Here is a 21,527-nt window from a genome sequence, read left to right as displayed (position 1 = left end):
ATCGTGGCGAAGGTTGAGCTGGTGGTGGGGCAGATTGCCACGGGCTGCTGGGAAGCCTCTTCAGAAGGGTTCTTGTCAGCATTTTGAACTTTTTTTTTAAATTTTTTTTTATTTATTTATGATAGTCACACACACAGAGAGAGAGAGAAAGAGAGAGAGAGAGAGGCAGAAACACAGGCAGAGGGAGAAGCAGGCTCCATGCACCGTGAGCCCTATGTGGGATTCGATCCCGGGTCTCCAGGATCGCACCCTGGGCCAAAGGCAGGTGCCAAACTGCTGCGCCACCCAGGGATCCCTCTTGTCAGCATTTTGTTTCCCTCTTCAGTACGCATTCAAGGTCCCTGTTAGCTGTATTGAGAGACAGTTCACCTGCTGGGCAGTTTACGTATTTAAGGTACATGATTCAAGGTTTTGGGTGTATTAAAAAAAATACATAATAGAAACATTTGCCTTGCTATTTTTACGTGTACAATTCAGTGGTATCAGCCACATTTACAGTTTGTACAACCATTATCACCATTTCTGAAAACTTTTCATCATCCTGAACAGAAACCGTCCTCGTAAGCTCCCCTCTCCCTTCCCCTGCGGCTCCTGGTAGCCACCCCTCTGCCTGCCTCTATGAATTTGCCCGCTGAGGTGCTCCCACAGGTAGAGTTGTACAAGGTTTGTCCATTTGTGTCGGGCTTAATTCCCCAAGCAGGAGGTCTTCAAGGTTAATTCCTGCTGTAGCGTTTGTCAGAACGTCGTTCCTCTGGACGGTTGAGTGGTCTGCCCAGTGGATATCCCGTTTTATCTGTTCATCGATCCGCTTGTGTTGCTTTCATCTTGTGACTCTTGTGAATAATGTTACTGTGAACTTTGGTGTACACGTACCTGTTTGAGTCCTTGTTTTTACTTCTTCGGGGTGTGTACCTGGGAGTGGAATTGCAGGGTCGTAGGGAAATCATTCTGCATTTAACTTTGAGGGTTTATTATTTTTTACATGTAAAGGTTAAAAACTTAGAACTCTCGAGTTGGGTCACAAGCAAATACAGAAAGGTAGTATAGTTAAAAAAGCAGCAAGACTTTTTGTTACAGAGATCTAGGAGTGCACTGTGCTTTGAAATCATTATTATTTAGTGAGAGAGACAGGGAGAGAGAGTGTGGGGGGAGGGGGGCAGAGGGGGACAGAGAATCTCAAGCGGACTCCCCACTGAACGTGGAGCCCAACACGGGGCTCGGTCAGTCTTACTACCTGGAGATCGTGACCGGAGCCAAAATCAAGAGTCTGACGCTGACCAACCGAGCCACCTAGGTGCCCTCCGTTGTGCTTTCAAGACAGATCTGAAGGGCCTGCCAGGGTCTCCGTGGCTGTGACGTGTGACCTCTGGGGGAATTGCATGAGAGGGGTCCGTCGTCCTGCTGCAGGCACACATGCTCCACAGCGAGAATCCGCAGCTGGTGGCGGCCTCTGCCTCCCGAGAGCTCCGAGGCGTGCATCTCCTCCGATGCGCTGTGGCAGGGGGCTGCACGGTCGTTAACAGTCCTGCTTCCTCTTTTTATCACTTCGGATGATGCCTTACACTTTGGGTGAACTTTAAAACATCGTGGTCTCCGAATCTTTGGGCCCTTGACACGGAAGGTTTGTGTTCTTGTGCGTAAAGCCGGAGGGGAGGGCTTGTCTCTGGGTGCCAGGCTTTGGGTCCCGAGCCTGGAACACAGCCCCTGATGTATGGTGTTGCTTCCTGCAGGGTGTTGATTGGCCGGAAAGCAGGGTTATCCTACTTTTGTTCTTTGTCAGAGCATTTAGGTATAAGAACGAGAGAGCCCTGGCGTCATAGTGAAGGGAATGCACGTGCCCCTCACGTTCGTGTGGTTAACTGCGTTTTGGGTTAACCGCATGTGGTTGTCTGAAGGCACACCTCGGCACCCACTGCTGTGCCCCGTGGCCCTTGGTGCATAGCCCAGCTGGTGCGTCAGAGGGCAGGGGCCCTCCTGAAAAGTGGGAGGAAGGGGTCTCCCGAGGGCCCGTGGGGTGGGGCGTGCCGGTGCGGACGGCCTTTTCTCAGGTGGCAGTTGTAGGACCTGAGGCCTGGGGAGCCCCGGGCAGGTGTGCAGGGCCAGACTTGGTGCCTCCTGTTTGTGGCACCACACATGCACGCGTGCCCACACGCACACACGTACACACACAGGGGCAGGGGCTCTTTTTCTCAGTTTGTTGCCTCAGCTTGTTCCTTCCCTCACCGAGTTTGTTGTGCCAGACTAAAACATCACACAGAGTTCATGTGCTCTTAAAGTCACCTATGAGTTTATTGGAAAATTGGCAATATATACATCATTTTAGAAAGTGGAAAACAAGGCAGAATGAGTCGGGAAATTCACTGTAGCATCATGAAGAAGTAGGAACGTATAGCCACTCCCGCGATACGTTTTTCCCTGGTGGAAATAAATTATGTGTATAAATAGCCTCTTGATGTTCGTGTGTCCTCGTAACAAATCACGTAGTTTTTACCTCGGGCACTTTAATGACAGGACTGGGAATGTTTTCTCCTGGCATTTTTTCCCCCCAGTAACTGTTACTTACTTGAAAACATGCAGCAGAATTGTTAGCAAAACAGTTAAAGCTGTTTGTTTTAGTACTAAGGTATTTATAAGAAAAGTATTTTTAAAGCTTTCCTATAAGATGGTGTACACCTAAAAGCTGTCTTTTAGTCTGTGTATTCCATGTGACATTTTACAAAAATGAAAGGCAGTTTAACTCATCAGTCTTAAGTGTATGAGTCATTTAAATATTTTTACAACCAAAAAGTAGAAGCACCTTTGAATATTCATGCTTAATATTTACAGAAACTGAAGTTGCAGTTTTTTCTTTCTTTTGTTCGTTTTTTATTTTTTTGTTTTTTTTGTGTGTGTTTTTTGAGAAGAAAAAAGAAACTGCATCATAAAAAATTGACCAGATACAGTGAAGGCGCCAGTGGAGATTTGCTGCTCTTGCCACCTGCTTGGGAGGCGTGTCTGCATCCCACGGGGCCCGGGCACTAGGACACCCGTGTTCTTTTCCGGAGAGTGAACACTCTGGCTGTGTCGCTCGGCTTCGTCTTCTTGGTCCCTTGCTGGGACTTCCCTGCATCCCTCGGACTTGTCCTCTTTTGCGCTCTGGGTCTGGGGTCACACTGAGCCTCCTGGTTCCCTGTGGCGCGGACCGTGGGTGCATCCTGCTGGCAGGTGGACTCTGGGGCCGTGGGCTCCCCGTCGCCCACCCGGACGGTCCCCGGGCTGTAGGCTGCCAGCTGGCAGAGGGCCACGGCCGCCGTCTGCTTCTGCTCGTCGCTGCTGTCCACCGCTGCCGGCTCCTGGGCCCTCGCGGGGGGCGCCGTTGGGGGCCGTGCGGCGGCGTCGGGGCTGCTGGGGTCTGTCTGCGCCTGCTCGGGCCCATCCTCGGCTCTGGGCGCGTCGGGGCTCGGGGCGGCCGCGGCGGCCGGGTCTGCGCCTCGCGGCGGGCGGTGGAACGGGGGCCTCGGGGGCAGGGCGTTGCAGGGGTCCTTCACCGACAGGTTCAGAGGCACGTCCTGCAGCTCCGCGAAGTCCTTGTACGCGGGGCCGTGCGTGGCTGGCGGAGCCTCTGGTTTCCTGGAGAGGTTCAGCGGGGCTGTCCGGGAGCTGTCCTCCGGGCTGGACGGGGTGGCCTCCGGGCCGGGGGAGGCACTTCCTGTCGCACCCGCACCCGCAGCGTCTCCGCTCGTGGCGTCCAGGCTGGAGGAGAGAGGCAGAGAGAGGCTTAATGGGAACCTTGCCCGGGAAAGCGCCGCTCTGAGGCGCCGCGAGCCCGCACGCGCTTGGCTGCTGGAGCACAACCCGGGCCACGCTCCGGAGATTTTGAAAATGAAACTTTTCTTACCTCTTTGGAGACTCGTCTGTGTTCTCCAGAACCTGCGATTGTGGGTGCTCTGCGCTCTTCTTGACAGGCCTGAAGGCTGTGAGGCCGTGTTCGGGCGGGTGGAGCCGTCCCGGGACGCCGGGGCCTGGCTTGTCCGAGAGGCCGCACGGCCCGGCGCACGGCTGACTTGTCTGCGTGAAGTTGGTGGGACTCGGCCTTCCCGGGGAGCCCGTGGCCGCGCTGCCGGCTCGAGGGCTCATTTTGGTCCCCTCTGCGTCCCTCTGCTCGTCTTTGGGGCGATCTTCAGCCTCGGGACTTGGGCTCCCCTTCTCACACTCGGTGTGCTTTTTGTGGGTGCTGGAAGGACTTGACTTGGACGGACTCAGGGCCGGGTAGAGCAGGGCAGCTTCTTCCAGGAGGTGGGAGCTTTGATCTCTGGAAACACCTGCGACGGCCGGGAGTCTGAGACCGTAGGAGGAGAACGCAGCCTCTGGTCTGTAAAACCCGTACGGAATGGGCAGGTTGGGGTGGTACTGCTGGAAGAACCTGTAATGGTCGTAGGCCGAGGGGGGGTTCAGGTGCTTCGGGACCGGCCCCGGCGGAGGCAGCAGGTGCCTCTGGTCTTGGGCCCCGTAGACAGGCAGCAGGGGGGCATCGCACTCAGGTGAGTTCCCGGCGAGTAGGTAGGGCGAGTAGATGGTGGCCAGTCCGTGCTCAGTGTAGAAGTGCGGCGGGTACTCTGGGATCGCGGGGTGCACATAAGGGGAAATGGCACTAAACCCCTTTGTAGAAGGGATTTTGTGTGGGAACTCGGGCGGGAGGAAAGGCGAGCCAGCCTTCCATGGGTAGCCGGGAGTGTGGAATGCAGACTTGGTGTGGAAGGCGGTGGCTTTGGCCGTGGGGTTGGGCAGCGCCAGCAGTTCGGGGGCCTCAGCGTGTTCTGGCCCCTTCAGCCTGTGCTCCCCCACTGGGACGAATGCCGAGGGCCGCACGATGCCTTCCAGGACAGGCTGGGTGCCCCGCGGGGCTTCTGGAGCTGGACTCGGGGGTGCAGCTTCCTCGTGGAGGGTGGGCTTCTGTCCTGGGCCCCTGTGGGGCCCACGTGCGTGCAGTTCTAGATTTTCCTTCACGTCATCCTTGGTGAGGCTTTGCTGGAGCTTGGCATCAAAGTGTGGGAGCCCGTTGGCGACGGGTTTGGCGGAGGTGGGCTTTGCTGCCGAGTCTGCCTGATTGGTCTGCTTGGGGTCCAGAGAGTTGGATTTGGGGCACTTCGGCACTCGGTCCTGCTCTGACACTAAGGTGATGGAGTTTTTGCAGAGACCGTACTTCATGTGGTTGAACAGGTGAGACTTTTCATTGCAAGTGAAGGGACACTGGAAACACTTATACTTGAAGGGCTTTCCTGGAGGCCTTGGGATGTAATGCGGCTTTTTTGGTTTTCGCTCTTTGAGGAGACTCATGTTCTCTCCTGTGCTGTAGGCGCTGGTGTCCCCCTGGTCCGAGCACTGCCGGCTTCTGGCGAATGAAGGTCTTGCAGTTTCGTGGCTTCTCCTTTGTTTGCTTTCCAAGAGCTTCTATTTGCCGCCAGCTCCACGTGCCGTGGGTCTGATGGGGGGCGTCCTGCTCATTGGGGCCGGGTGCTGCAACAGAGGAGCAGAGCCTTAGGGTCGGGACACTAGCTTAACGGGTCAAGGAGGAACTAGCCCGGCTGCACAACAGGTCACCTGGGGTACAGGGGTCACCGCCCTCGTCGCTGCCCGGAGGTGGTGAGCGCCGACTGCCCCCGACTTACTACCTGGCCGCCAGCCCCCACAACGTTCCTGTTTTCTCAAGTCTGACCTGGAAGAGTCGCCTTGGGGCCAAGAAGCGTGTGGTGTGTCAGTGTCCGCTCTGAGGACACCTGTAGTCCTTTGAGTTTGGGGAACCTTTATCCTGTGACCTGAGGCCTTGGGTGCCAGGAGGTTGTGGCCTGAGGCCAGGTGACTGTTGAGACGCCCCGTCCCCGGCTCGTCCCCCTGGAGTCTGTGGTGCCGACCTGACTGCGCTGACTGTGACTACCGGGGCCTGGCCTGTGTGGGACGCTCACATGGCTCCCTTAGAGCCGGGAAGGGCTGCGTGTGACACGTCGCCAGGGCTCCTTGACCATCCTGTCCCTATTTAGTCATGCTGTGTTCTACGCGTGGGCGCTTAGAAGAGAACATTTAAATACGCAGTCCCACCCTACCGCTTCCAGAGTCCAAAGAAAAAGTCAGCTTTATCGGTGAGTAGCATTTATGCTGTCTCAGATACAAACCTAAGTGCCGTGTTTATGTTGACTCAGGTGGTTTTGAGATGCTATCAAGGTGAGTTTCTTAGCCCTGTGAGGGACCGAACCTTCTCCTTCACGGCTGTGTTTCCGCCGCCCACCTCGTGGTTCTCGCGCTCAGCCCATGCCCGCCCGGCCGGCACACACAGGTGGGTGTGGACAGCTGAGAGCTAGTCCGGCCCAGGGCCCCTGCCTGCCCTTCCTGGCCTTCCCTCCAAATGGTGGTGCCTGTTGGACGGATGGTTGGACTGTGCTAGGCCACCATCCCGGCCTTTACCCCTTAGGAAGTGGGCCCTGGGTCGTCCTTGGCCAAGTGGCGGGCAGGGATGTGGGGGCCAGTGGGGCCCGTCACCTCCCCCAGGGCCCTGGGACCCCGCAGAGGCTGCAGGTGTCTCTGGCCTTCGATCCCTTCCCGCAGGGCCCTCCTGTCCCGGATCCCTGCCCCCTCCCAGGCTTAACCGGAGATCTCAGCCTGGTTTCCTTCAAGGCTGCTCCGCACACCCCTGGGGCACTCTCTCTGCCTCATAACCCGAAACCGAGAACAAAGACGTGAGGTCTGGGAGGATCTCCCAAGGCCCTGGCGGCGCGGCTGGGTGCCCCGGACCAGCCCATGGAGTGACTGTGTCGAGGAGCAAGCGTGTGGGTGGGGAGGCTGGAGGGCAGCGGGCGGAGTCGCCCGCTCCTTCACTCAGAGCTGCGGCGGCGGCTTTCAGACAGCTTAAGAATAAAGTTAAGAGGAAACGATTTAACAAGACTGTTTTCAGATGTAGTTTTGCTTTAAGGAATAGGCAAATGAGGTCAGTCCTGTGCCTCCTGAGCCTTCGTGGATAAAGCGTCACCTTCTAGACATCGGGGTGCTAAAACTCTCAGCTGGAAAGCAGCCTTTTAAAAATGGTAAAAAACGTATGGGAAATTGAAGAGACTTGTTTTTACAAAATAAAACGTTTCTCTGAAATGCCTTCCTTGCGATCCCACACACTGCGATGAGGTCATCAGTGGTGTGGGGGGGGGGAGCAGGTGGGGTGTGGGTGTTCACTGGGATGCCTTAGATTTCTGAGAGAGCTTTCTGATTTTATTCTTAGCAAACTGGTTTCTCTACTCATTTATTCATATTCCTTAAAAACATAAAGAAGCGCTCCCCGCACCCCCAGATGGACTGCCTCTGTTAACCGGCTTCATCATCGTCCCTTGCTTCTAGAGGTGCCTGCTTATTGAGAAGTGCTGGGAAGTACTTTCTGCCCATGTCTGTGGCCCTTCTGTTGAGGAGTTTCTGCAGAGCAGTAGTGGTGAGGCATGTATTTTGGGTGAGAGACGAGACTTTTGGCTGCCCTGTGACCGGCAGGGGGTGGGGGGGTTGTCCCCAGAGCCCGGGGCGGGGGGTGCACATTGACTCACCTTGCCTGTTCCTGCCCTCCCGCTACACAGCTGCAGGAGTTGCAAGGCAGTGTCAGAGCCCGGCTTGTTACACCGGTAAGCAGAGCTCTGCGTCTTTCTAAACTTCCCCTCTTATTAGAGGGAAAAACGTGAAATAACTCTTTATGAGTTCAGCCCATACCTCGGGGGGGTAGGTATGCTCTGGGCTATAAAAGCACAATTTCCTTGCCGCCCGTCAGGAAGCGATTCCAGCCAACCTGGGCCAGCTAGATAAGTCAGCGGGCGTGTACCGGCACGTCTCACCATGCTCCCTGGTTCTGAAGGCGTGAGAACCTCTGCAAGTCAGGTTCCCATGATTGTATAGGATATGTTATGGCAAAGATCCGAAAAGTGATTTCATCACCAGCTAGAAGCATCATGATCAAAATGATGACAGTTGCAAAACTTTATCAAGTGTGAGCCCAGAGTATAGCACCGAGAGTGGACACAGATGCGGCGCCACCAGCATCCCAAACCCCAGGCGGTGGATGAATGAAAAGTTCCCTCAGGATTTAGGAGAATGATTCAGATGCGTTCTACGACGGTGCGTTAGTTTCAGGAGCAGTATCACTTAGCACCGCTGATACTTTTAGGCAAACGTGGAGAAAAACCTATAGCCTATTGATCGAACATCTGTAGGAGGTAGTTTATATACTTAAGTTACCTTAGCGTTACCTGGACGAAAAGCTGGGGCGCTAATTGGTTTTATGTTAATATACGCTTTTTTCAGTCTAATGATGTCATGTGTAAAGTTCTTGTCTGAATTTTTGTTCTTTGTTCGGTTAGCATACAGGACAGTAAATCGCTTCTTTGGGGATCATGCCAGCGCCCTAGGGGGTGAGAGCGTCCAGGGCGCTGACCTGTGGGAAGGGAAGCCTGCGATGGACTCACAGGTGCAGTAGTGTTAGTAACTTTGGGTAAACTGACCTCTCAGGTTGCACAATTCACTAATTAAAACAAGGGAGCACAGCTGCTTCAGATGCCGATGGAGACGGGCGTATTCACTTGGTCGTAAAAATGCAATAATATCAGAGAAATAGGTGGGACAAAACTGAGGCTATTGTAAGCGCTCAAAGGGGACAGCCCATAGCGTGATGTCAGTGAGTTCTCCTGCCCCAGGGACGTTTACGAGGATGAGGGAACTCAGCCTGACTGCCCAGGACCTCGTCAGGCTCGCCCTCTGCAGGGACGCAGTGTGCGACCGTCTCTGCCAGGCCAGCTTGTATCTGCTGGACTTGATGCTCGCTGGCAGCTGCGGGTGTTAAATATTCTGAAAAAAGGGTATTGTTGCCAAAACAACACAGTGGAGAACTAATGGTAGTAAGTTTGGATTTGCATTGGGAGGTGAGGCTTTTCTAAGGATGGCCGGAGGGGGTTCACATGGCCTGTTCCTGGGGGTGCGGGTCTTTCTCATTGATCTGCGACGCAGGACCCCTTTAATTTGGCTTCTGTTAGAGAACTGCAGGGTTAGCACGTCTTAAAGTCCAGGTGTTAGTGTGGCCCTAAACAGAGGGCCGTGTGTTTACTCTTGATCTGCAGGACGTGCTGGGAGCTGCCCTTCAGGCACCTTCCCTCCCTCCCTCAGGGTGGGGTCAGGGTGGCTGTCACTGAAATGCGGGGTCAGCTCTGCGCTCTGCCTGCCTCTGTGGCCTCCCTTGTGGAGTCTTGTCAGACTGAGTGGCCGTCTGAGGGGGAGAGACCGCGGGGGTGGTGACCTAAGGCCACACACATGGGGCCCGTGCGAGCTTCCAGAAGTTGTCCTGTTTTACCCAAAGATGGCCGTTTGTGACATCAGGCATTTTAAACATCTGCTGGGGTTGAGCTGATGTGCTTTTTTGCCTTGGAAAGCGCCGTGAGCCAGCTGCGGCCGCTGCATCTCTGCTGCGGGGCTCCTGCTCATAGGCCCGCGGCGTCTGGGCATAACTGCCCACACAGCACTTTGAGCAGCCTGTGGTTTCGGTTGGCCACAGGGTTTTGTTTGCTTGTTTTTGAAGTTCTAAATTGCCAATGCGCTTTCGATAGGTTCCTAAGTGTGGACAGTTAATGCACTTGCCAGTTGTTAGGATAAAGCGAGTGGCTGGCATGTTTAAAAAGTTTCTAAGGAGTTTGAAATCCAAAAAACAGCCAAGAGAAAAAGATTTTTTTTTTTTTTTTTAGACTTTGATAGGACACAATAGAGGTAATTACAGCTTAGGTTTATAGGACACTGCTGTGACGGGCTGGCTGAGTACGCTTGTCATGCGTGTTGCCCTGTGAACTGAACTAATGCCGTGATGGTCCCTTCGGTGCAGTCCGGCTGTCTGGCAGGGAGCCTCGTCAGGTAGAGCGTTCTGAAGGGCATGCTATAATTACAATATTGTGATGTGGCGTTATTGCATAACCCAAGGACACGCCATTGTCGCCTACCCACTGGGGTGTCGCAAGAACGAGATTTGTGAGTTTTACTCCAATTGAGCTTTTCCAGTGATTAACCGCCACTCCCTCCCTGACTCTTGGTTCTTCATAGCGAAGGATAAACTTCAGGACAACCATGACCTCGGGAGAAAGACAGTTTTCTAGAATGTAGTTTGGAAGAATGGATGTGGGAATAAAACCAGGGCTCTTTCTAGTTTCAGCCGGAGATCCCAAGTCACAGACACACGCTCTTCCTAGTAAGTGTACACAGCCTGTCACCCAGCAGGGCCAGTGCCCCGCGGCGCCCTGCCTGCCTCCTTCACCCGAATAATACCAGTTCGAGGCTTTGGGAGGACTCAGTTAATGCAAAATAAAGATAATAAATGTAGACAGAGTTTGCTTAAATGAAGTCTGACTTTGGTCAGACTTGGCTGGTTGGCCAATAGTTGTCATAACAGATTTACAAAGACTTTTGTAAGGGGAAAAAACCCTTTTTGTATATTTCAGAGTCCTCTTTGGTTTTGTTCTTTTTGTTTTGTAAGCACGTGTCAAGACAGTACTTATTTTGAACTCCAAGAAGTTTAACCGTAAATTCAGCAATTGTCTAAACACACCCACGTAGGTGTTTACATGTGTCTGTACATATACGTGACTTTAGGTTGAAATTTTCTAGAGCTTTAAGGAGCAGAGAAGCACTTAGATACATTTGAGTTTTAGTTTAGATTTTCTGTAGAAATGAGGACTTAATTTCCGAATAAACTTGCTCGTACTCTTAGAATAAAGCGTCAGCCTTATTCAAGTTCTGCGCTAATGGTTTCCCTTTCCAGCAGTGCACCTGCTGGGTCCCGAGTAATCTTCAGAGGACAGAGCAAGGCAGAGCAGATCCCGGGCAGGTGGTTCCCTGAGCCACATAGTTAATTCGAGATACATCTGAGAGCAGTTTTGAAAGAAAACTTGAATCCGAGAAGGAGTACTCACCGGAGACGGGCAGTGCCGGGCAGTGCTGGGAGCGGCTGGTCGGGAGCCGGGGCTGGCGGTGCCCGAGAGCAGGACCTGTTCTCACGCTCGCTCGCCGGCTGAAACTGGAGCCTGCTGTTCCAGTGGGAGGGGTTTAAGTGTAGGAGTTGAGCCCTCGGGGCGTAGAGATGCACCTGATATTCCTCCCGCCCGCAGCTACGATTCATGTGTTTGCACCCACCGAGCTGCTTAGCAGCAGCGTCGCCAGCCACCCGCGGGCCGCGAGCCAGGCGCCCCCAGGCACCGCTTGTGTGCCTCACGGGGACGCGCTGCGCGGGTCTGCGAGTGACTGCGGGGGCTGCCCCTGCCGTCCTGCGGGTAGGGGAGAGAGGGACGGGCGTGGGCGGGATGCCACAGTGCTGGCTGTTGTCACACAGACACCGCGCGTGAGATCTTCAGAAGCTCCAGTGTGTGTGGCGGCAGGCACACCTGAGAGTGGCTCCTCGGAGGCCACGTTCCACGGTGGCCTCGCTCCGGAGGGTCTGCGCCAGCCTTTTATCTTGTTGCCTTTCCCTCGTCGCCCTGTGCCTGGGAATCTGCCTGCGTCCCCCTCGCGGGGGGGGGGGGGTGGGGGGACCTCAGCCACCCGGCTGCAGGGGCCTGCCGGCGCACGTCGGGGCCGGCACGGAGCACCCAGCTCGCCGCAGGGCGGCTGCGCTGCTGCCGGGAGGCGGCCGTGTGCCTCTCACTGCCCTGTTCTTCCGAATAACCGAGACGCTGGATTTTTGAGCGGGTTGACCTCCCTCCCCGCTTAAACTGTTTGCTGTTCAACCCGTGGCTGCTAGTGAGGCTGGAATGAGATGTGGGTTTGGAGACAGGGGAAAGAGGCGGTGTGAGCTGGGTCCAGCGGCCCCGTCACGTGTGGCGCATCTGGCACGGTGGTGCAGGGTCAGGCTTGCCAGGCCAGATGCTGTGGGTTTTTAATTTTAATTCAAGGCTTAAGATTTTACTTTGTTTTATCTCTTTCTTTCTTTCTTTCTTTCTTTCTTTCTTTCTTTCTTTCTTTCTTTCTTTCTTTATTTATTGTTTTATCTTTATATTGAATTCTTAAAAAAACTTTTTAGTTAACTTTTGTTCAAATTAGGTGTTTGTATAACTTAAAGGGTGAAAAAATAGTTCTCTAAGTCTCATCGCAAAACACTCTAGTTCGTTGCTGTTCCTCTTACCTGTGGCTGGGTAACGAGCACCCCAGACCGTGGTGGCTTAAAGGACCGCTGTCCTAGTTCCTCTCGGGACTCCGTGTGGGTCCGGAGTGTGGGCCGCCTCCGTGGGCACGTGCTGCGTCGGTGGGGCCCTGTGGTATGGAGCTGGCCTGGAGCGTCCTCCGTAGCGCCATCCGCCTTGTGCCCTGGAGGGGACGCTGAGCCCTCCGCCATGTGGTGTCGCATCCCGGGCCCCCCACAGTGCGGTTGGTGAGGCACCTCTTGTGTCCCGCTTGACCTGCCCAGACTGGAGGGGACGGCACAGGCCCCAGGTCTCCGTGGGACACTCGGACCACTGCCCCCTCCCGCCCCCATCTCTGCAGCACCGGGACTTGTTCCTAGCTGAGTATTTTGGTGTTTATGTCCTTGATTCCAAATAACGTTCCTGTTGCTACCTCGTCCCCTCCACCCACTTCCCCCGGCCAGTTTGGGTGCTGCCTGCTGACTTCTCCTGTGCCCTCTGTGTCCTCTGCCCCCGGGCTTGCCTCCCCATCATCCTGGGGTCGCTTTCCTCTGTCCTGTATCGAAAGCCTGCTTCATGGGTCTCATCTTCCCTCTTGCAGTGACCCTTTACGTTGACACGGAGCACACCCGTGTGTCGGCTCCTGGGAAAGCGTGCAGGAGGGGTGGATTTGCAGAGACGGGGGCGGGGGGGGGTGATGGCATCTCTGTTGTGTCTGGCTGGGTATAGAATCCTGGGTCAGAGCCTTCACCCTCGGTTTTCAGGGTGCTTTGCTCCGCGCGTAGCTGTCTGTGTTGCGGCTCACGAGTGCCTGCCCCACTCTGAGGTCTGGTTCTTTCCCTCCAACATTTTAATATGAATGATTCTTAGAGGGAGAGTGCACGTGAGCGGGCAGTGTTGGGCGAGGGGGGAGGAGAGCGGGGGGCTTGATCCGAGCCACGACCCTGACATCGTGACCTGAGCCGGAACCAAGAGTCAGACGTTGAGCCGGCTGAGGCACCGGGGCGCCCTGGCACGAGTGGTGTCAGACGCACAGGTGAGTGATGCGACCCCGACACGTGGATTCTGCGATGAATTGTTGCTGTAGCTGTTTCATCACGGAGGCCTCCCAGGGAGGCCTCGGTCCGGGGTGGCTGGTCCAGGGCTCCACATCTTGGCGTGTCCCCTCTGCCGAGTGCAGTTCCTCCCTTTCGGAGAAGAACTATATGCAGATGGTCGGTGGCGCGCCCGCTGCCGTGTCCGGAGCACCGCTGGTGTGGCGGGGTTTCTTCCCTCAGAGCCGAGTGTATCCTCTTGTAGAATTTTATGCAGGTGGTGGGTGACTCCCGACCCTCCTCCTGACCCTCTTTTTCTGTTTCTGGAGTGTTCTCTGCCGGCCGGCCGGTCGGTGCTACTTCCCTGCTGCCACACTTTTCCGTTTCTAAGTGTTCTAGCGCTGCCTCCGGAGGGTCTTACTCTTGGACCGTCGCAGTGGCTTGTTTCTCTGAGGGTTTTAACAACGGTTGGGGCAGGTGGGGCATCTCCGCCCCCGCACACAGCGTCTCCTTCACGTCTGGCACCTCCTGGGACGCAGCTACTGCTCCTGCTGGGGGGGGGGGGGCTCCAGGGATCTGCTGCTTCGGCGGCCCCCTCGTGCTCCTTGTTTCAGTCCCCCCCCCCCCCCCCCCGCGTTACCGCGAGTCTCGCAGGGACCCTGCGTGTGGCTGGGAGGGAGGGGGGGTGTCCGGGTTGCCTCTCTTGTGCTGAGGCAGGGCCTCCAGCCTCCTGGGTGTCCCGTTCACCCCCCCACCCCTCCCCCGGCCGTCCCCGTCCTCCTTGACCCTGCCGTTTCCGCCTGGTAAGGGAAGGCGCTCTCTGCTGTCGCTGGCGGGAGTCCCCCGGCCGTTAGCGTGCGTGTTCGGCCTCCCTGCTGCCCAGGAATCCCGTGACTAGGTTTCTGACCAAGGTTGAATCTTGGGGAAAGAGCACGGGCCCGGCAGCTGCCCCGGCAGGCGCCCCGCCCCCACCTGTGCGGCCCCGTGCTGGGCCCCCTACCTGCGTGCGTGCGGTTCATCACCCCGGCGGCTGTGCGCGGCCACGAGGCCGGTTTGCGTCGGCGCGGAGAGGAAGAGCCGCGTGGCTGACGTGGCCCGGCGTGGAGGGCGCGGGGCAGGACAGAGCGGGCAGGGGCAGGCTGTGCAGGCTGAGGAGGCGCCTCCCCGTGAGGTGCATGAGGGTCGGCTCAGGGACCCAGTGGCCCGGGACTTCAGTGGGGTGGCGGGCGGGCCCCGACCTCCGGGTTCTGAGCGCGGGCAGGGCAGTGCCAGGGCTGCGGCTGCTGGGGGGTCGTGACGGGCCTCAGTTCCCCTGTGGCGTCAGACCTTGGCCCCTGCTCGAGCGGGGAGTGTGCTTGCCTGCCCTCCGCGCCCTGGGCCGCCGGGTCACCCTGTCCCCGTCCCAACCCTCGTCTAGCAGCGCGGGCCTTGCCCAGCGGCTCCGCCGTTTGCTCCCTCCCGGCTTGGCGGTTACTTGGCGCGGCCCACGTTCCCCTGCCGAGGGCCGCCCGAGGGCCCCTGATGGGCTCGTGTCCCTGTGCGGCCTCTGGGGAGGGAAACGCAGCGCTTCGGTTTTGGACCTTGTAAGTACGCGGGGGCCGCGGCGCCCTGCAGGCGGGATTCCGGGCGCCCTGGCCGCGGCCACGATGACCCTCGTTAGGTCTCCAGGCAGCAGATGCCCCGCGAGCAGCGGAGCCTCAGTGCCCCGGCTGCACCCCAGGGCCGAGCGGGACGTGACGGGGCTCAGGCCCGCGGGGCACGGGTGCTGAGACCGGGGGCCCTTCCTGGCCGGCTCCCGGCTCCCCAGGGCAGGGCTGCGTCGTGTCGTCCACGCCAGCACGTGGGCGTTTCTCGGGGTTTCTTGAGTGTAGTTTCCAGCGGGAGCCCCCTAGTGAGAATCCCGTTCAAGGGGCCTAGTGTGACCTCCTCGGGCTCCTGAAGCCTTGGCCCTGGGGCTGCTGCCAGGCACCGACGTTTGCTCCTCCCTGCAGAGTCTCGGTGCCGAGAGGGCTGTCCCTGCGCAGCTGAGCTCTGCTGCCAGCACCCAGCACCCGCCTCCGGCCCGGGGTCTGTGCGGCCCTCGTTCTGCAGACCCAGGGACAGGCTGTGTCTCCGCATGTGCAGCAGCCTCCTAGGCTCTCTGCGGGGGCTTGACGGCCCGTCAGCCTGGGATAGGAGTCCGGGCCCTGCCCTCCTGCCCAGGAGCCACCAGCTGGGCCTGGGCCCTGTCTTCTGGGATCAGGAACCCAGCAAGGAGTTGCCGGCACCCTGGCTTGGGCCCGCGGGTGCCAGGCTGTGCCCCTGGGAGGCAGGTGGGCCGTGGGCTCCGGGGGCCTCGGGGGAGTGCAGCAGCCTTCGGGGTCCTCTCCTGCCCCGGTGTGAGCGCTCGGCCCCGTGAGGCTGAGCTCGGGAGCACGGAGTCCCCGGCGGGGTCTGCTGGGGTTCAGCTTCTCATGGTGACGGAACCGGGAACGCCGGGGGAGTTGCACTTGGCAGAGTCGGGTTAGTTTGGCCGTCTCGTGAGCTAGGCCGGGGCAGGTGGAGCGTTGGGAAAGTTCTACCGTGAGACATTCATTTTCCTTTGATGAGTAAGTCTGAGATGTGTAAGGTGCTGCCCGAATTTTAATTTGCTGCTTATTCCAGTAATACCACCGCGTGGACTTTTGTGGAACTGGGGCGACTTTGGTTTTGGAGGCGAGCACCCCAGGCCCGTTTTCCGGCCAGGCTGCCTGGCTGTTGGGGGCAGCGCCCTCCACCTGGGACAGGGACTGCCCCAGGCCTCGGGGTCCCGGGCTCCTCCCTTTTGGGGCACGGGCAGTGGCAGCGGGCTGTACGGTGGCCCCAGGCCTGCGGCGGAAGCTCTGTGTTCATTTTGTTTGGATGCTGCCCCCCCCCCCCCCCCAGCCTCGTGTCTGAAGTGAAACCCGAAACCGTGAGCTCTGGCCTGTTTGTCTTGGGTTGGGATTCTGGGGTGTGAGCTGGGGCCTGAGCTGGCCAAGCGGTGAGCATGGAGACTCCTGCAGTTTCCCCCCCTCCCGCCCTCTCCCCGCCCTGCAGTGGGGTGTGGAGGTGTCTCGCGTGCCCCTTGTGCTTCTCCAGGAGAGGGGAGGCCCCTTCCTCTGCCCTGGGCTGTGACCCCGTGGGCGGCCGATCCGGAAGAGGAGCGAGAAGCCATCACAGGTTCCCTCTTCTCGTGTTTTCTCCTGCGGGCCCGCGTGGGCCACGCCGGCGGGTGAGGGCTCCTCCTCTGCGCCCGCGCCCCCCGGGCCCCTGTCGCCCGCTGCTCTCTGCCGGGTCCCGAGTCGGCGGGTCTCAGGCGTGGCAGGCAGACGTACTCTGGTATTTCCAGACGTTGGTTTCTGTGACCGCCCGTGGCTTCCCCGGCTTCCGTCCCTGCTGCTCGTCTCTGCCCGACACACCTCTAGGTGCTGGGGCCTCGCGCTCCTGGGCTCCTGGTCCTTTGTCGCATCTGCAGACTGTCCCTTCCCTCACGGCTCTCCGGTGTGATGGAGGGTGAGTCCTTGGTGCTCGTTTTCAGCGGGCGTGAGCTGCTCCCACCCTGTGGGGCGTACGCGGCGTGCGTGTGCGCTGCTTCTCCAGGGCCCTGGTGGGCGGCCTGCAGGGGGCCTGAGGCCCGCCCCTCGGCCTGGGCCCCCCACCGCAGACCGTGTGCGTGGACAGCCCACCCCGGGGGCTTTGTCTTGTCCTGGGAGCCTCCTGCTTTTTCTAGGACCCCCTTCCCCCCAGGAACAAATGCCCTGTCAGCAGCCCTGGGGGTCCTGCCTGCAGGACCCCGGGGTTGTCAGGGTCTCGGGGCCCGAGGTATCTGTCCTGAGTCTGCCAGTAGGGTCGGTGCTGTTCCCGGGCACGCCGGAGGGCACGCTTGCTGGCAGTCCGACGGCAGTTCACGGGAGCCCTTACCGAGCCTCTGATGTGTTCCGAGCAGCTAGAGGAGTTCCGAGTCCTCAGTCACCCGGGCCGCGGCGTTCAGAGGTGAGCGCAGGAGCCGTGCAGAGCTTCCCTTGCGGGACGCCGCGCTTGCTGCTGTGGCTTCGCATCGCGCTGGCTGAGCGAGGGTCCCTCGCCGGAGTCCCCTGCCCGCTGGGTCTGCGAGAGGGACGCGCCGCCCGTGTGCCCGGGATGCTGGTCCTGGGGAGGCGGCCCTTCTCTCTGCACCCCGGCTGCCTGGTGGCACCTTGCCCGCCCCCGCCAGGCTCCGCCTCTCCGGGCTCAGGGGGCCCCTCCCTTGCTGACACCAGGCCCCGCAGCAGAGGTGGAGGGGACGGGCGGTCGCTCACTGGTCGTTTGGGCCGCGTTAGCGCTGAGCCTGGGTGCGTTGGTTGTTGCGTGCGTGAGCCCTGGCTGACACGGGTAAATGGTACTTTAGGCCGTGAGCTGCAGGCCTGGACTTCGGGGGTGAATGAACAGATCATCTCCCACCTGTCGAAGGTCAGGGAGGGAACAGCGGTGGGAAGCACGTGTTTGGACGACAGACATGACAGATCGGTTCCCGGCTTTGTGCAGAGCTCTGCAGCCGGCCCCAGGGGTGCGCGGTTCTGAGACCTGAGGAGGCCCCCGCGTCGCACGCTTCCTGGGCCATTAGACACGTCTCAGGACGTTTCAGACTCTGCTGCGCAGACTGCATTCTTTGACCATAAAACAGTGAAATTAAAATTCAGATACAGAAGATAAAGGTAAGACATGAATTTTTAGTTTGAAAACACAGATTTCTAAGTAACACATGAATCAAATAAGAAATCCCCAGTAACTTTTGTTTTCTTCCTTGATTGGCTCCACACCCAGCCTGGAGCCCAATGTGGGGCTTGAACTGATGGTCCTGAGATCAAGGGTCAGACACCCAACCGACTGAGCCGCTCAGGTGCGCCCCAGTAGTAACTTTGCACAAATTTAAAGATAGAAATGACCAGTAACAAAATTATTACCTATGACAACTTTAGGGATGTGGCTGCTGCGTGTTTGAAGGGGAGCGTAAAACCTTGAGCAGGAGCTGTGGAACCGTGGCCCGCGGGCCTGGTCCGCCTTGGCCTGCTTCTGTATGGCCTTGGAGCCAGCAGTGGCTTTTCCTTTTTTATTCTTAAAAACAAAACAAAACTGCCTGTGGCCTGCGGAGCTCAAACACTCATGCTCTGGCTGACCCTGCCTTGAAAGTTGTAACCAGGGCAGCCCGGGGGCTCAGCAGCTTAGTGCCGCCTTCAGCCCGGGTGTGACCCCGGAGTCCTGGGATCGAGTCCTGTGTCGGGCTCCTGGCATGGAGCCTGCTTCTCCCTCTGCCTGTGTCTGCGCCTCTCTCTCTCTGTCTCTCTCTGTCTCTGCCTCTCTCTCTCTCTGTCTGTCTCTCGTGAATAAATAAATAAAATCTTTAAAAAAAAAAAAGTTGTAGCAGCAAACCAGAAAGGGCCCCAGCTGAAGCAGAGGGGACGAGATGGGACGGGGTGGGAGCAGCCAGCCAGGCACTGCTGGGCACGCAGAGAGAGGGCAGCCCTGGGAGACGGTGACCTCCCGGCTCGCTTAGGGGACGAGAGGCAGAGTGACCAGACCGTCGTCGGGCAGTGACGTGTGCACCGTGCGGACTAGAAGTGACGCGGTGGGAACATCTTTGCAGGTAAGTTTGGCAGCTTAGACAGAGTAGACGTCCCTACAGAAAAATACAGTTTACCAAAACTGAACAAGTAGAAGTAGAAAGGTGACTTGTCTGTGCCTCAGTATCCTTATCTACGAATATGAATATACATACAATCGGGATAGTAGAGGCTCAGCTTCTCGGGGTCCTTTAGAAATGGTTCTGTTGAGATATAACCTACGTACTCTACGGGTCACCCATTTACCGTGTACAGATCAGTGACATTTAGTGTGATCTGTGCAGCCGTCACCGCCATTAGCTCTAGAACTTTCTTCACCCCAGCACGGAGTCCCACGCTTCTTCATAGTCCCCCTGACGCCCCATCCCCCCGCGCCCTACACAGCACCGACCTATTTCCTGTGTCAGGATCTGCCTCTTCTGGGTGTTTCTCGTACACAGGGTCGTCCGCGTGGGCCCGCTCTCCAGGTTCCCCGTCCGTGGCGCGTGCCAGTGTTTCCTCCAGCGCTGAAGAACATTCCGTCGTGTGGAGTGCTGCTTTGCTCGGGCTGCCATGACAAAATACCCAGACTGGGGGCTTAACAGAAACTTACTCTCTCAAGGTTCTGGAGGCCGAAAATCTGGGCTCGGTGCTGGTGGGGCTGGTTGCTGCTGAGGCCTCTCGCCGGCTTGCGGCGGCCGCCACCTCCCCAGGTCCTCCCAGGGCCACCCCTCCGTCTGTGCCCTGACCTCTTCCTGAGGACACCAGTCATGGTGGATTACGTTCCACCCATAGGGCTCGTTTCCCCGTAATTACCTCCTTTTTTTTTTTAAAAATTTTTTATTTATTTATGATAGTCACACAGAGAGAGAGGCAGAGACACAGGCAGAGGGAGAAGCAGGCTCCATGCACCGGGAGCCCGACGTGGGATTCGATCCCAGATCTCCAGGATCGCGCCCTGGGCCAAAGGCAGGCGCCAAACCGCTGCGCCACCCAGGGATCCCAATTACCTCCTTTTTAAAAAGATTTTATTTATTCACGAGAGACACAGAGACAGAGACCCAGGCAGAGGGAGGAGCAGGCTCCATGCGGGGAGCCCGATGCGGGACTCGTCCCGGGTCTCCAGGATCAGACCCCGGGCTGAAGGCGGTGCTGAGCCGCTGGGCCACCCGGGCTGCCTGATGGATTCTATTTTGTTGTTCGTGACAACAATGGTGAAAGGGCTCTTAGGGTCCAGTCTGTTTCTGCCACGTCTTAATGTCACCCCTGCTTGCTTCTGGTGAGTGTGTTCTCAGCGTATCTTTTTTTTTTTTTTTAATTTTATCCATTTATTCATGAGACACACAGAGACAGAGGCAGGGGGAGAAGTAGGCCCCGTGCAGGGAGCCCGATGGGGGACTCGGTCCCGGGACTCTGGGATCATGCCCTGGGCTGAAGGCAGGTGCTAAGCCCTGAGCCACCCGGGTTGCCCTTTTTTTATTTTTCCCCAGTATATCTTCTTTTATCCTTTAATCATTTTACATTCCTAGATTTTAGGTACATGTCAGACCCAAAACTCCACTCGTTGATTTTTAGTTGGTGAGTTTACTCTGTTAACATTTAGTCTAAGTACTGAGATGTTTGGATTTGGGTCTATTGTCTTACTTTTTTTTTTTTTTTTTTGTCTTGCTTTTGTATCACTTTTTGTATACTTAAGATTCATTTTTTTGTGTGTCCTTTTCAGAATATGGTTTCTCTTAAATACTCCCCCCCCCATCCTGTTGCACATTTTCCCTGCCTATGGAGTTAGAAGTTATATATTCTATTTCTCTTCTTTCTTTTTTTTTAAAAAAGAAAAATTTGTTAGAGCATGAGCAGGGGGAGGGGCGGAGGCCAAGGGAGAAGCAGACTCCTCGATGAGCAGGGAGCCCGATGTCGGACTCAGTCCCCGGACCCCGGCATCATGACCTGAGCCGACGCTTAACCGACCGAGCCGCCCAGGCGCCCCCGTTTCTCTTCTTTATTTTTTTTTTTTAAATTTTTATTTATTTATGATAGTCACAGAGAGATAGAGAGAGAGAGGCAGAGACACAGGCAGAGGGAGAAGCAGGCTCCATGCACCGGGAGCCCGACGTGGGATTCGATCCCGGGTCTCCAGGATCGCGCCCTGGGCCAAAGGCAGGCGCCAAACCGCTGCGCCACCCAGGGATCCCCGTTTCTCTTCTTTAATGATAGTCTTTAGACTTGTATCATGAATATTTAAAGTCAAAAGAACGCACCAGAGATGGCCACGTCTCAGCTGACGTGTTGTGATCGTCAGGTTTTGGATTCTGTCCTTTTGTTGAACGTTACACGTTATTATCTCACAGGCGGTCCTTGTTGAGATGTTCCTGCTTCTGGCTCCTTGCACCTCAGACCTCTCCGCTCACGGATAATGCTACTTCTTTTAGGTTTTTCAGAAGTTCCTCTGCACAAGCATCTTAGTAGCAGTTACACCTCAGGTATTGTTTGTCTCAAGTGTCTTCTGAACCCTCATTCTCGATGACGGTTGTGTTATGTGCCAGCCCGGACCGAAGACGGGCTTCCTGCGGCCGCCTCCTCTGGCACCGGTGCTCTCGGTCGCCTGGGACCAGTTGAGTGGTGGGTCCTTCAGGGGAGCCCCCTCTTCTCTGTGGCTACTTTTTGGAGCTTCCTCTGTTTTTCACGCTTTGTAGTTTCATCATGGTGTGTGAGGTGTGGACTTGTTTCTGTTGGTCTTGTTTTATGTAGCCTTGTTTTCTAGATCT

At 57.0% G+C, this 21,527-nt stretch overlaps 2 protein-coding genes across 6 annotated transcripts in view; one reads left to right on the top strand and one right to left on the bottom strand.

Annotated features, from left to right (window-relative positions):
- Positions 1-21,527, top strand: part of TBCD (tubulin folding cofactor D) — a 139,438-nt gene that overhangs the window by 41,201 nt on the left and 76,710 nt on the right. The gene's annotated exons all lie outside the window — the stretch shown is intronic.
- ZNF750 (zinc finger protein 750) lies at positions 2,900-5,439 on the bottom strand. The gene is made up of 2 exons (XM_026000003.2): positions 3,878-5,439; positions 2,900-3,732 (listed from the first exon to the last, which is right to left on the bottom strand). Exons 1-2 carry the CDS (start codon positions 5,314-5,316, stop codon positions 3,018-3,020), a joined length of 2,154 nt encoding a protein of 717 aa, XP_025855788.2. The 5' UTR covers positions 5,317-5,439; the 3' UTR covers positions 2,900-3,017.

This window comes from Vulpes vulpes, chromosome 2, assembly GCF_048418805.1.
Source record: "Vulpes vulpes isolate BD-2025 chromosome 2, VulVul3, whole genome shotgun sequence".
Taxonomy (NCBI): Eukaryota; Metazoa; Chordata; class Mammalia; order Carnivora; family Canidae; genus Vulpes; species Vulpes vulpes.
This window is presented reverse-complemented; position numbering and strand designations above follow the sequence as displayed.